General features: G+C 35.6%; 1 protein-coding gene across 1 annotated transcript in view; it reads left to right on the forward strand.

Moving 5' to 3' along the window:
* The window catches only part of CKAP5 (cytoskeleton associated protein 5), a 96,590-nt gene that overhangs the window by 55,818 nt on the left and 28,044 nt on the right, over nt 1–12,728 (forward strand). The window contains exons 17-24 of the mRNA XM_079102048.1: nt 2,788–2,973; nt 3,925–4,019; nt 6,894–6,951; nt 7,039–7,164; nt 8,095–8,234; nt 8,674–8,848; nt 9,520–9,633; nt 10,689–10,817. Of these exons, the coding sequence (XP_078958174.1) occupies nt 2,788–2,973; nt 3,925–4,019; nt 6,894–6,951; nt 7,039–7,164; nt 8,095–8,234; nt 8,674–8,848; nt 9,520–9,633; nt 10,689–10,817 (1,023 nt within the window). The remainder of the gene's footprint in view (nt 1–2,787; nt 2,974–3,924; nt 4,020–6,893; nt 6,952–7,038; nt 7,165–8,094; nt 8,235–8,673; nt 8,849–9,519; nt 9,634–10,688; nt 10,818–12,728) is intronic.

Here is a 12,728-nt window from a genome sequence, read left to right on the forward strand (position 1 = left end):
TAGCATGCACTATTCTTGTTTTTTTTTTTTCTTATTATCAAATAGCATTCCATTGTGTAGATTTACTCTATTTTATTGTCCCATTCATTTGTACATTTACATTCAGATTTTTATGTCAACACAAGTTTTTAATTCTGTTGGGTATATACCTAGAAATAGAATTGCAGGGATCATATGATAACTCTAACTTTTTTGAGGGGTGAGGGCAGGTACCGGGGATTGAACTTGGGCACTCAACCACTGAGCCACATCCCTCGCTCTTTTTTGTATTTTATTTAGAAACAGGGTCTCACTGAGTTGCTTGGTGCCTTGCTGTTGCTGAGGCTGTCTTTGAACTCTTGATCCTCCTGTCTTAGCCTCCCAAGCCACTGGGATTACAGGCAGTCACCACCACATCTGGCTCTCTTTAACTTTTTGAGGAACTGAAAAACAGTTTTCCAAAGTGATTGTATCATTTTTACTTTTGCTGCAGCCATATGTGAGAGTTCTGTTTTCTATACATTAGCACCAATAATGGTTATCTTTCTTCCTTTCTTTTTTTCTTTCTTTCTTTCTTTCTTTCTTTCTTTCTTTCTTTCTTTCTTTCTTTCTTTCTTTCTTTCTTTCTTTTTTTATTGTAGTCATCCTAGAGAGTATGAAGTATATAATCTTGCTATAATTTTGATTTGCAGCCTCCAGAGTCTCTGCTCAATTAGCTTAGTGGTATCTAGTGATCTGACAAATTTCCTTAAGTGCCAATTATTATCTTCTACCTTTTACCAAGGGTGTGTGTGTGTGTGTGTGTGTGTGTGTGTGTGTGTGTGTGTTGGGATATGCCTTCAATGCTCCAGGACTTTTAAAACTTAATCTCAGCCTTCTCTTCTTGCTTATGTAGGACCTAAGGCCAGAAGTAAGAGATTAGGACCCTTTCATGTCATTCCTGGACCCACACACAGCCTTAAGTTTGCGTAGCATCATCTAGATTCTAAGGAATGTATAAGAGTTTTTAAAGTCCCCTCTAGACATCTTGTTCCCTAAATCTTACTTTTAAGATTTTGAGCAAGGTCCCTTGCCTCAACTGGTATTGCAGCCTCAGGCAGTTCCAATGTTAGATATTGAACAGTTGTTACTAATTGTTTTCAGCAAACTCCCTGGGAATAGGCCTTTTTCCCACTGAACTAGATAGTCAAGTCAAATAACAGGTCCTTCAAAATGGGGCTTTTTTTTTAAATTAAATTTTTTTTTATTTTTATAGACTGCATTTTGATTCATTGTATACAAATGGGGTACAACTTTTCATTTCTGTGGTTGTACACAATGTAGATTCATACCATTCATGTAATCATACATATACATAGGGTAACTATTGTCTGTTTCATTCTACTATCTTTTCCATCTCCTCCCACCCCATTTTCCTCTATACCATCCAAAGTTCCTTCATTCTTCTCTCCCCACTCCCACCACCCTGCCTCGTCATATAGTGTCATCCACTTATCAGAGAAAACATTTGGCCTTTGGTGTTTTGGGCTTGGCTTATTTCACTTAGCATGATATTTTCAAACTTCATCCATTTATTAGCAAATGCCGTAATTTTATTCTTCTCTATGGCCAAGTAATATTCCATTGTGTAAATATACCACAGTTTCTTTATCCACTCATCAATTGAAGGGCATCTAGGTTGGTTCCACAGTCTGGCTATTGTGAATTGAGCTGCTATGAACATTGATGTGGCTGTATCTCTGTAGTATGCTGATTTTAAGTCCTTTGGGTAAAAACCAAGGAGTGGGATAGCTGGGTCAAATGGTGGGTCCATTCCAAGTTTCCTGAGGAATTTCCATACTGCTTTCCAGAATGGCTACATCTAGTCATTTTGGTGGGGACTTTTAAAGGATCTCCAACCTGGTCTTGCCTCCCTGTTGTGGCTGTACAATTTTAGGTTTTTACAGTTATCGTGGTTATAAGACTATGGTTTTGAAGACTGCTAAGGATCTGGGAAGAAAAGTATATGATGGAGTTATTAAATCTCCAAATAGCTCACTTTTCTTCCCAAGATTTTGGGACCTTTTCTTTAAATTCCCTTTTATTGTTTTAAACCTTTAGCTAATTTTCAAATTTCTAAAAGAAATTTTTCCACTGTTCTTTTTTTATTTTCAGAGGCACTTATTCCACCTGTCCAGAAGTCTGCATTTTAAGAGTGCTTATTGTCTAAATAGTTGATGGAATTTCTAGCAGTTTCAAAAAGGAAAGGTTAAAATATTCAGATAGCACAAAGGGAATTATTTATGGAAAAGGGGTCTTAAGTCCTATACATTGTCATCATGCTAATTCCTTCCATTTGTCCAGTCAAAGATATCAAGTTCCCTAAAACTCCCAAGTTCTGTGTTGTGTGTGAACTTGTGAGGGTTGTAGGTTTTTTGTCAGCAGCTCTAATCATAACTCTAAGCTGTACAGTTAGTGTGGTTCTTTATTATGTGTCTTAGAATGTGCATTCAGATCAATGCAAAAATCATAGGAGGAGGAGAATATAAAAATTAGATTTTCAGTTCATAAACTTTCCAATTTTGAAACATTGAGTAGTTTGAATTCTGTTTGTTTTTTGTTTGGTTGTTTTGTTTTTTTCCCCCATTCCCTGTCAACTGCTTTAATAGATGACGGTTAAAGAATAAAAGTTATTTTGCTTATTTAAAATTCTGATTTTAGTTTGATTGTATTCTCAACTGCCCTTAACTTCTTTAAACCATCAGGTTGCTATTTAAGTAAATAAATGTCTTTGATTTATTCATAACTATGATATTTATCGTTGTTCAGGTGATGCAGATGAAGCTTCACATAGTTGCTTTGATTGCACAGAAGGGAAATTTTTCCAAAACTTCAGCTCAGGTTGTATTAGATGGCCTTGTAGACAAGATTGGAGATGTAAAATGTGGAAACAATGCAAAGGAAGCTATGACAGCAATAGCTGAGGCTTGTATGTTACCATGGACTGCTGAACAGGTTGGTAGTAACACAAAACCATCTTTCCCGAAGTTAATCTTTTTTTTGGTACAAGAGAAATTGGACCCAGGTCGCTCAACCACACTGAGCCACATCCCTAGCCCTTTTTATTTTTTATTTTGAAACGATCTCTCTAAGTTGTTTAGAGTCGCCTCAGACTCCCAAGCCACTGGAATTACAAGCATGCACCATGATGCCTGCCTCCCCAAGTTTTTTTTTTTTTTAATATCTATTTAGTTGTTGATGGGCCTTTATTTTATTCATTTTTTTAGATGCAGGACTGAGAATCAAACCCAGTGCCTCACACATGCGAGGCAAGTGCTCCACCACTGAGCCACACCTCAGCACCTCCCCAAGTTAATTTTTATCTTAAGTAAAACCATTTTTAATACTATGTTATTTTTACTTTTACAAATATATTGCTGCCTGATAATGAAAACTTACCTTAGTCAAGAATAGTCTGTAAAGGATGATAGTACTTTTTTTTTTTTTTTTTTAAACTGGATATTGAACCCGGAGGTGCTTTACTACTGAGCCACGTCCTCAGCCCTTTACTTTTTATTTTGAAACAAGGTCTCACTAAGTGCTTAGAGCCTCCTTGTTCAGTTGCTGAAGCTGGTCTCAGACTTATAATCCTCCTACCTTAGCCTCCCAAGTTATTGGGATTATAGGCATGTACCAAAGCACCCGACAAGGATGACAGTACTTTTAAAACATTATAATCCATAATGATCACTAATGAAAAGTTTTAAACAGTCCAGAATGCTTTAAATACTACTATAACTTACCTCATTTTCTTGTATAGGTTAAATCTTTTGTTTCTAAGTTTTTCTCATAATTGTTTAGCATCAGAAAAACCGTGTTTAACCCACAGCCATCTTAAAGTCATGCTGTATTTCTATAAGAAATATGAGAAAACATAGATATGTTGTTGTTTTTCCCTTGCTCCAGGTTATGTCAATGGCTTTCTCACAGAAGAATCCCAAGAATCAGTCAGAAACTCTGAATTGGCTATCTAATGCAATAAAAGAGTTTGGTTTTTCTGGGTAAGTCAGAAAGAAATAAAGTAGAAAATAATTTAATGTTTTGTCATCACTAATTGGTGATTATATTTGTCATAGCCATCTCCGCCTGTTTCTGGAGAGTAAGATCTAGGTTGTCTATATAATAGGAAACTGCCTTTTTTTTTTTTTTTTTTTTTTTCTTGGTACCGGGGGTTGAACCCAGGGGTGTTTAACCACTGAGCCACATCCCCATTTCTTTTTCTTTTTGTTGCTTAGGGCCTTGCTAAGTTACTGAGGCTGTCTTTGAAATTGCCATCCTCCTGCCTCAGCCTCCCAAGTTGCTGGGATTGCAGGAATGCAACACTGCTCCCAGCAAGAAAGCCACTTTTATCCTCAAGAGTCTGTATTGACTTGTGTTCTGTATTTCAATATCCATTAACAGAGTTCTCTACGTTAATTTTCCTCAAGTGTTAATAGCTGTCCCACCGAAAAGCTATTTCCAAAGTTTTCTAGTCAGTGAATTTAGAAATTGCTACATGTAATCACATTTATTTAGAGACCAACAGGGCACTTTGGTAAATTAAATACTCTCAAAAATCCCACCATGGCAGGGGTTGTTTAACTTTGTTTAACCCACTATTTCCCAAACTTACTTGTACATAGAATTCATTTGTTTATTTCATTTAACAAAATTTTATGTAGCTTCCTTTATCCCAGGTTCTTTTTAAAACACCTTTCAAATAATAATTATTTTATTTTAACCTTATAAAAAATCACCTATAGTATTGCGTTATGCTCAGTTTATAGATTAGGATACTGAAAACTGAAAGCTTAAGTTATCTGCCCTCATCATAGCTAGGAAAAAGGCAAAGCCCAAAGTTTAAATCTGGGCATTCTAGTTTCAGGAGAATGCTATAGTTGCTATACTGTGTTACCTTTCTTTGTGCCTTGCTACTTTTTAATAACAGACCTCTTGATATCTTATAAAACTGTGTTTTGAATTCTACTGATGGAAGAAACACTACTACTCGAGAAGTTACCATTCAATTCATTACCATTTAAGCAAAAACTGTGTTGTCAATATTCATGAAGTTCTCCCTTAATCCAGGGTGTTGTTATAATTCCTTTTCAACAACTTACCTTCCTCCCACTCTCCTACTCTCCCTTCTTCCCTCCCTCCCTTCATTTCTCTCCCTCCCTCACCTCCCCCCCCCCCCCCCCCCCGAACCCTTTTTTTGTTTTTGTTTTTGTTTTCTAGTAGTGGGGATAGAACCCAGGGTTGCTCTACCATGAACTATATCCCCAGCCCTTTTAATTTTTATTTTGAGATAGGGTCTCTCTAAGTTGCTGAGGCTGGCTTTGAACTTTTGATCCTTCTGCCTCTGCCTCCTGAGTCACTGGAATTACAGGTGTGCACCACCATGCCCTGCATTTATTTTTATTTATTTGTTTATTTAGATTCCAGTGATTGAACCCAGGGGCACTTAACCACTGATCCACATCCCTGACCCTTTTTATGTTTTTATTTGGAGACAGGGTCTCACTAAGTTGCTGAGGTTAGCTTTGAATTTGTGATCCTCCTGCCCAAGCCTCAAAACTCACTGTGATTACAGGCATGTGCCACCACCATGACTGGCATTTATTTATGCTTTTTGTTGTTGTTGTTGTTGTATGTTTGTTTGTTTTTGTCTTGAGATAGGGTCTAACTAAGTTGCCAAGTCTGACCTCAAACTTGGAATCCTTCTGCTTCAGCCTCTATGAGTGCACTCTAACACAGAGCTATATCCCCAGCCCAATTGCACAGGTTTTGGTATAATCTGTTGGCATGACACATAAAAACCAAGTGAATATTTTCCTCTTTTTTGTATTGTTTATGAGCTCTCATTTATTCAACTACATTTTGATCATACTATTCCATTTGTTCTAGACCATTGAAATATATGATGGACAAAATTAAAGTTCTGCGTTGATACAACTTATATTTGAGTAAGGGGAGACAGACAATAAACAGTAAAAATAAAAATATTTTAGGAGTCATAAGAACAGTGGAATAAAAATGAAGCAGGATAAAGGGTTAGGCATTATCAATTTGGCATAATCTGGAAGAACAGCATTTCTAGACCAAGGCAACAAGTGAAAAAGCCCTGTGCTTGCTGAACAAGGTGTCACACACCTATGTTCCCAGTCACTGTGGACAGAAGCTGAAGCAAAAGGGTTCAAGTTCCATGTCAACCTGGGCAATTTAGCAAGACCCTGTCTCAAAATTAAAAGGGGTAGGTTATGGCTTAGTGGTAGAGTGTCCTGGGTTCAATCCCAATACTAACTACCTGCCAAAAGTCGTCAGAACTGGGAGAGAGTACTAATTTATAGGCTATTAAGTAATCCTGTCAAGAAATTATAGTGGTTTAGACATACATTGTAGAGGTGTAAGTGTTATGACTCAGGATGTATTTCGAAAATAGAACTGAACAGGACATTAGACATACAGAGACATGCCAGAAATTACTCCAAGGACTCAAGAGTGACCTAAGCAACTAGAAGAATAATGTGGCTCTTTACTGAGTTAGAGAGCTCTGACAGTGGGAAGAACAGCTTTTGAAGTTGTGGTATATAGATAATCAGGAGTTTCATTTTCATGTTCTAGATGTCAGATGTCTCCTAGATATAGAAATGGAAATGTTATAAAGGCAGGGTGAACAAATCTGGAGTTCATGGAGTTCAAGACTTCATTTAGGAGTCTTAATTAAGCATAATGGGATTAATCAAAGTATAGATAGTATTTAAAACTTACTTTAAAGTGAGTGTAGAGGTAGATGAAAACTCCACCCAAGGGATCCAATCCCAGAGTCTGTCTTTATTGAGTTTTCTAAAGGTTTCATTTGTTTGTTTTCAAATTCTAAATCTTATTTCTTACAGGTTGAATGTCAAGGCATTCATTAGCAATGTGAAGACTGCTCTTGCTGCAACAAACCCAGTAAGTATATTCTGGCACATGTAAGAGCATTATAGCCATCTTGTAGTTCTGTTCTGATTGAAAAGTTCTTTTTACTCTCTCTCACAGGCTGTGAGGACTTCTGCCATTACCCTGCTTGGCGTGATGTATCTGTATGTTGGTCCCTCTTTGCGAATGTTCTTTGAGGATGAGAAACCTGCCTTGTTATCCCAGATAGATGCAGAATTTGAGAAGGTAGAGGTTCTACAAATGTTACAATCCTTTGGTGAACTTGAGAATCTCATTCATTAAGGCTAAACTTTTAAACCTGTTGAATGAAGAATATGTAGTGTTTACTTTTATGTGCAAGAAGTATCCTTGGAAGAGTGCATAAGAAATTGATTTTGTACAGAAGAGAACTGGGTAACTCTGGTGTAAGATGAGAGATTTTTCTCTTTATATTCTTCTGTACCTTTGAAATTTCAAACATTGTGAACATACTCCCTATTCAAAAAAGTACATTAAATAACTTTTTTTAAAAATGTAAACTAAAAATAAATAGATTTTTTAAAAATTAAAAGCAGAAAAAGAAAAAAATAAACTAAAGCAAGGCACGGTGGTGGATACAGCTACTTGGGAACTGAAGCATGAAGATTGCAAGTTCATGCTCAGCCTGGGTATCTTAGTAAGACCCTGACTCAGAATTATTTAAAGGACTGAGCATGTTTTAGTGGTAGAGCATTTGCCTAGTATGCATGAACCCCTGGCTTCAGTCCCTAGTAATGCAAAAAAAGGGGACAATTTTGTGAATGAGATGTCAGATTCTAATAAGTTTGTATAAAAATAACTTGTTATTTTTAGTCTATGTAAGAATTAAAAGAATTAAAATATCTACTCCATGAGGCTGTGGTCATAGCTCAGTGGGAGCGTATTTGCCTAGTGTGTGAGAGACCCTGGGTTTAATCCCCAGCACCACACATACACACTAAAACATATATATGTTATATAGCATATACACACATATATACATATACATGTATACACAATCATTGTATGTGTGTATCTATCTACTGTAAATAAGTATTGTGACAGACAGAATGAGAAAGTTTGACATAGGCACCTTACCTAATCTGTTTGTTCTCATAGTCTTCATCAAGTTCATTAGCCTTATTAATTTGTGTATAGATGCAAGGACAAAGTCCACCTGCTCCAACCAGAGGGATTTCCAAGCATAGCACAAGTGGTACAGAAGAAGGAGAAGATGGAGATGAACCAGAAGACGGAGGCAATGATGTTGTTGATCTTTTGCCAAGGACAGAGATCAGGTAGGTTTCACTCTGAGGAATGGTTTACTTGATTCATTGCACTAAATTCTTCAGGGGTGTGTGTTGTGACAATGGAAATTGAGTAACTGGAGGCCTCAGGCCAGCTGGAATTATAGGCTTGTGTCACTGTACCTAGTTCATTATACTAAATTCTTTTTTCTCTCTCTTTTTTTTTTTTTTTTTTTTTTTTGTTGTTGTTGTTGTTCTAGGGATTGAACCCAGGGGCACTCAACCCTTGAGACACATCCCCAGTGCTTTTTATTTTTATAGTTTTATATTTTGAGACAGGGTCCTTGCTAAGTTTCTAAGTCTATCTTTGAACTTCTGATCCTCTTGTATCAGCCTCCCTACCCACTGGGATTACAGGTGTCCCACCACCACACCCAACTCAAATTCTTTTAGGAGCCTAGAATTAAAGGTTATATCTTCTGTTTTTCAGTGATAAAATTACTTCAGAATTGGTGTCCAAGATTGGTGACAAGAACTGGAAGATCAGGAAAGAAGGCCTAGATGAAGTGGCAGGTATTATCAATGAAGCAAAATTTATCCAGCCAAATATAGGTGAACTTCCAACAGCCTTGAAGGGTCGACTCAATGATTCAAATAAAATTTTGGTATGTAGACCTTGTGCCTTTTCTTTTCTCTTCTCTCCCATTGCAGGAGGTTCCTTATCAGTGCTTCCTTCACTAGCAGAAAATAAGCTATTGCTTTATTTACTTTGACCTAGAAATAGCTTCCTTTAATTTCATAAGTGTGTCTCAAAATTATGCAGGTTTATTCATGAAATTTTTGTTAATTTCAAAATTTTGCTTTTTACAAGATCCAGTATCAAGTATCTTTGTGTGAAACTACTTGCCAATACTTTCTAATTTGTAAATAATTTCTAATTTGTAGATTTTTATTTGTATACCTTAATTTAAAAAAAAAATTTTTTTTTTAGATATTTATTTTATTTATTTATATGCAGTGCTGAGAATTGAACCCAGGATTGAATCCAGTGCCTCGAACATTCTAGGCAAAGCGCTCTGCCACTGAGCTATAACCCCAACCCAGGGTTTTGTTAAACTAAGCCTTTACCTTTAAAATATTATTATAAGTATTATCGCTTATGATCTAAAATTCTAATATAGTTTTATGAACTAAGAATTATTCTAAGCTAATAGATTTCTTTATATCTTGAGCAGACTAGAAATCTGGTTTATTTACTGTATAGCAGCAAACTTGCAAAACCTTGAGCACACATTGATTACAGTTTGAACATGAAGTGTTGATGCTTTGCATTCAGGTGCAGCAGACATTGAATATACTCCAGCAATTGGCAGTAGCCATGGGCCCAAACATCAAGCAGCATGTAAAGAACTTAGGCATTCCTATCATCACAGTCCTTGGAGACAGCAAGGTAAACCTAACCTTTTCCACTATGCTGCATTCTGGAATAGGCCAACCACATTCTTGGGCTAAGGATAATTCTCTTTTCTAGAGTACCTGTAAACCCCTAAAAGCTTATAAAGATGAGATTATAAGGAGAAAAACAGTAAACATGTTTTCAAAGTGACTAGATAATATAACTCACCAGCATGGTGAATTTTATCTAGTGATCTCCTCTGAGGTTCAGTTTCATTATCTGTGAAATTTCTTTCTTACAGAATTGAGTGAGTCTCTATGTGAGTGAGTGAGTCTCTATGTGAGATACATTGTATTGTTCCTGTTTCATATAGTATGATCTCAATAAATGGCTGCTAATATTATGATTATAATATCATTGTATTAAGTTCGATGTAGTGAATAAGTATATGAATTTTTGGATCTTGTTATTCTTTACTTTTTTCACCCAAAACTATAGCAGAATCTCCAAATATTTCACCAAGATATTTGTAACTCACATTACTAGAAGTAATTGAAGTGTCATTGAGGGTTGCCTGCCTTTTATATTTAGCCCTAGCCTAGATATTTGAATTTCTTTACTTTTATGAAATTCATTTAATTTTAGGAATTGGATCATTTTAATATTTTTTACATTAATAAGTCTTTCTCATTCTATGGTAATACAAATTAATATAAAAACATAAATATTAAACTTGTTAGCAATAGTTTTAAGTATTTTGAGACTTCTAACATGTAGAATTCCATTCTTTAGCAGGTGATCATGGGCCTAAGGGATCCCAGATATTCAGAAAACAAAATCTAGGAGTCTTTCTTTTGCATTGTTTAAGCCAAGATCACTGTTTTTCCTAATTAACTAAGTATAAAATGTTTTCAGTTTAGAATTTTGTATTTCCACTTTCCTTTGGAGTTTTTATTACAACCATGGAAGTAGTTTCTTTTTCAGAGATCATTCCAACTTCATTACCTTGGAGAAACTTCTGTTGTTCACATTCATAAAATAATATACTTTTCTCCCCTATCTCCAAACTATAGTTGATATTATTCTTTCCAATTGTCTTCTCTGGTCAGAACAATGTTCGAGCTGCTGCCCTAGCAACTGTGAATGCTTGGGCAGAACAGACAGGCATGAAGGAATGGCTGGAGGGAGAAGATCTTTCTGAAGAACTCAAAAAGGAAAATCCTTTCTTGAGACAAGAGGTTAGTACCATAAATTAATCAATTAGTCATGTGCTTTACTTAATGTTTTTTACTTCCTTAAAGGCCAGGGCCTGCCTAATTTTTTGTGTGCCAGTATGTATATGTGTATATACACATACACATATACATATATACATCTGATACACACACACATATATCCATATGATTAAAATCAACTTTATTATAAAAGTTAATAATGAAAACAAATTCATTCCCAAAGTTTTTGTATTTACATGTCCCCCCTCCTATTTTTCCCATCTATTCACAGACTACTTTAACAATAAAGCTTTTTAATTTTTTTTTTTTTTTTTTTTTTTTTAGTTGTCAATGGAGCTTTTATTTTATTTATTTATATGTGGTATCAAACCCAGGACCTCACACATGCCAGGCAAGCGCTCTACCACTGAGCCACAACTTCAGCCCTAACAATAAAACTTTTTAAGGGTTTAACTCTTATGGGATTTTCTCTTTCTTTGAATTCTTAAATGGTAAAATCAAAGGTTTTAATAAGAATATAAAAATAGAGTTTAGCATTCAGAAATCAAAAGTATAATCCATCATGCCAAAAGAATGAAGAAAAGGTATATAATTCTATCAGCTGATGCTTAGAAAAGTATTTGGTAAAATCCAGTACTCATTTATTATTTTAAAAAAAATTCAAGTTAGTAATAGAATTATTTCAGCTTCATTAAGAGCACCTGCTAAAACCTCTATAGATAACATCATAGTCACTGGCAGAAGACTTAATACTTTTTGCCCTAAAGATTAGGAACAAGATAAATTGTCAACTTTTGCTATAACTCAGTACAGTTCATATGTCATTTCTCATCAAACTGATCTACAAATTTAATGTAACTCCTGTAAAAATTCCATAAAAGTTTTTTTGGTTTTTTGTTTTTTTTATAGAAGAGGCAAGCTTATTCTAAAATTTATAGAGAAAAGCAGAGGCTCTTGAATAGCCAAAACAGTCTTCACAAGAAAACAGTAGGAAGAATCAGTCTACCATATGTTAAGTTTTACTTTATTTCTTATCAGTTCAATTCACTGTGGTATCAGTGACAGGAATACAGGGTAGAGATAAAAACAAAAATCAGTGGAATGGGAGAGAAAACCCAAAATAGAACCACATTTTTTTTTTTCTATTTCTGTGAATCGAACCCAGGACCTCATCGCTGAGCTTCATCCTTAGCCCTTTTTAGTTTTTATTTTGAGACAGGGTTTCAACCAAGATGATCAGCCTAGCCTTGAACTTGTTATCCTGCTGCCTCCGCCTCCCATCAATGGAATTGCAGGCATGCACAAACACACCTACAGTCAACTAATTTTTCATAAAATTTAAAAAGTGAATCAGTGGAGGAAAAGGTACCCTTTTCAACAAATTATTCTGGAACAATAGAATGTCCATAGACAGAAGAAATTGAACCTTGACCTAAACCTCATGTCTGACACAAAAATTAAAAACAGATCACAGACTTAAATTTAGAACATAGGACTGGTACAGTTCTTTTTGTTTTTGTTTTTGGTACTTGGGATTGAAGCCTGAGGTGCTTTACAAACTCAGCTACATTCCCTACTCCTTTTCTTTTTTATTTTGAGACAGGGTCTTGCTAAGTTGGTGAGGTTCTTGAAAAGTTGTTAAGGTTGACCTTGAACTTTCAGTCCTCCTGCACCAACCTTTCAAGTCACTGGGATTACAGGTGTCCACCTCCGCACCTGGCCAGACTATGGAAAAATAACATGCAAGAAAGATAATAAGACCATTAAAAGATAACATAGAAAATCTTCTTAGACTTGTAATTAAAACCATAAACCATAATAAGAAAAATCAATATACTGCACTACCTCAAAATTTAAACTTTTTGGACTGGAGATGTAGGTCAGTAGTACAATTCTTGCCTAGTATGTGCCAGG

This window comes from Sciurus vulgaris (genome assembly GCF_902686455.1).
Source record: "Sciurus vulgaris genome assembly, chromosome: 11".
Classification (NCBI taxonomy): Eukaryota; Metazoa; Chordata; class Mammalia; order Rodentia; family Sciuridae; genus Sciurus; species Sciurus vulgaris.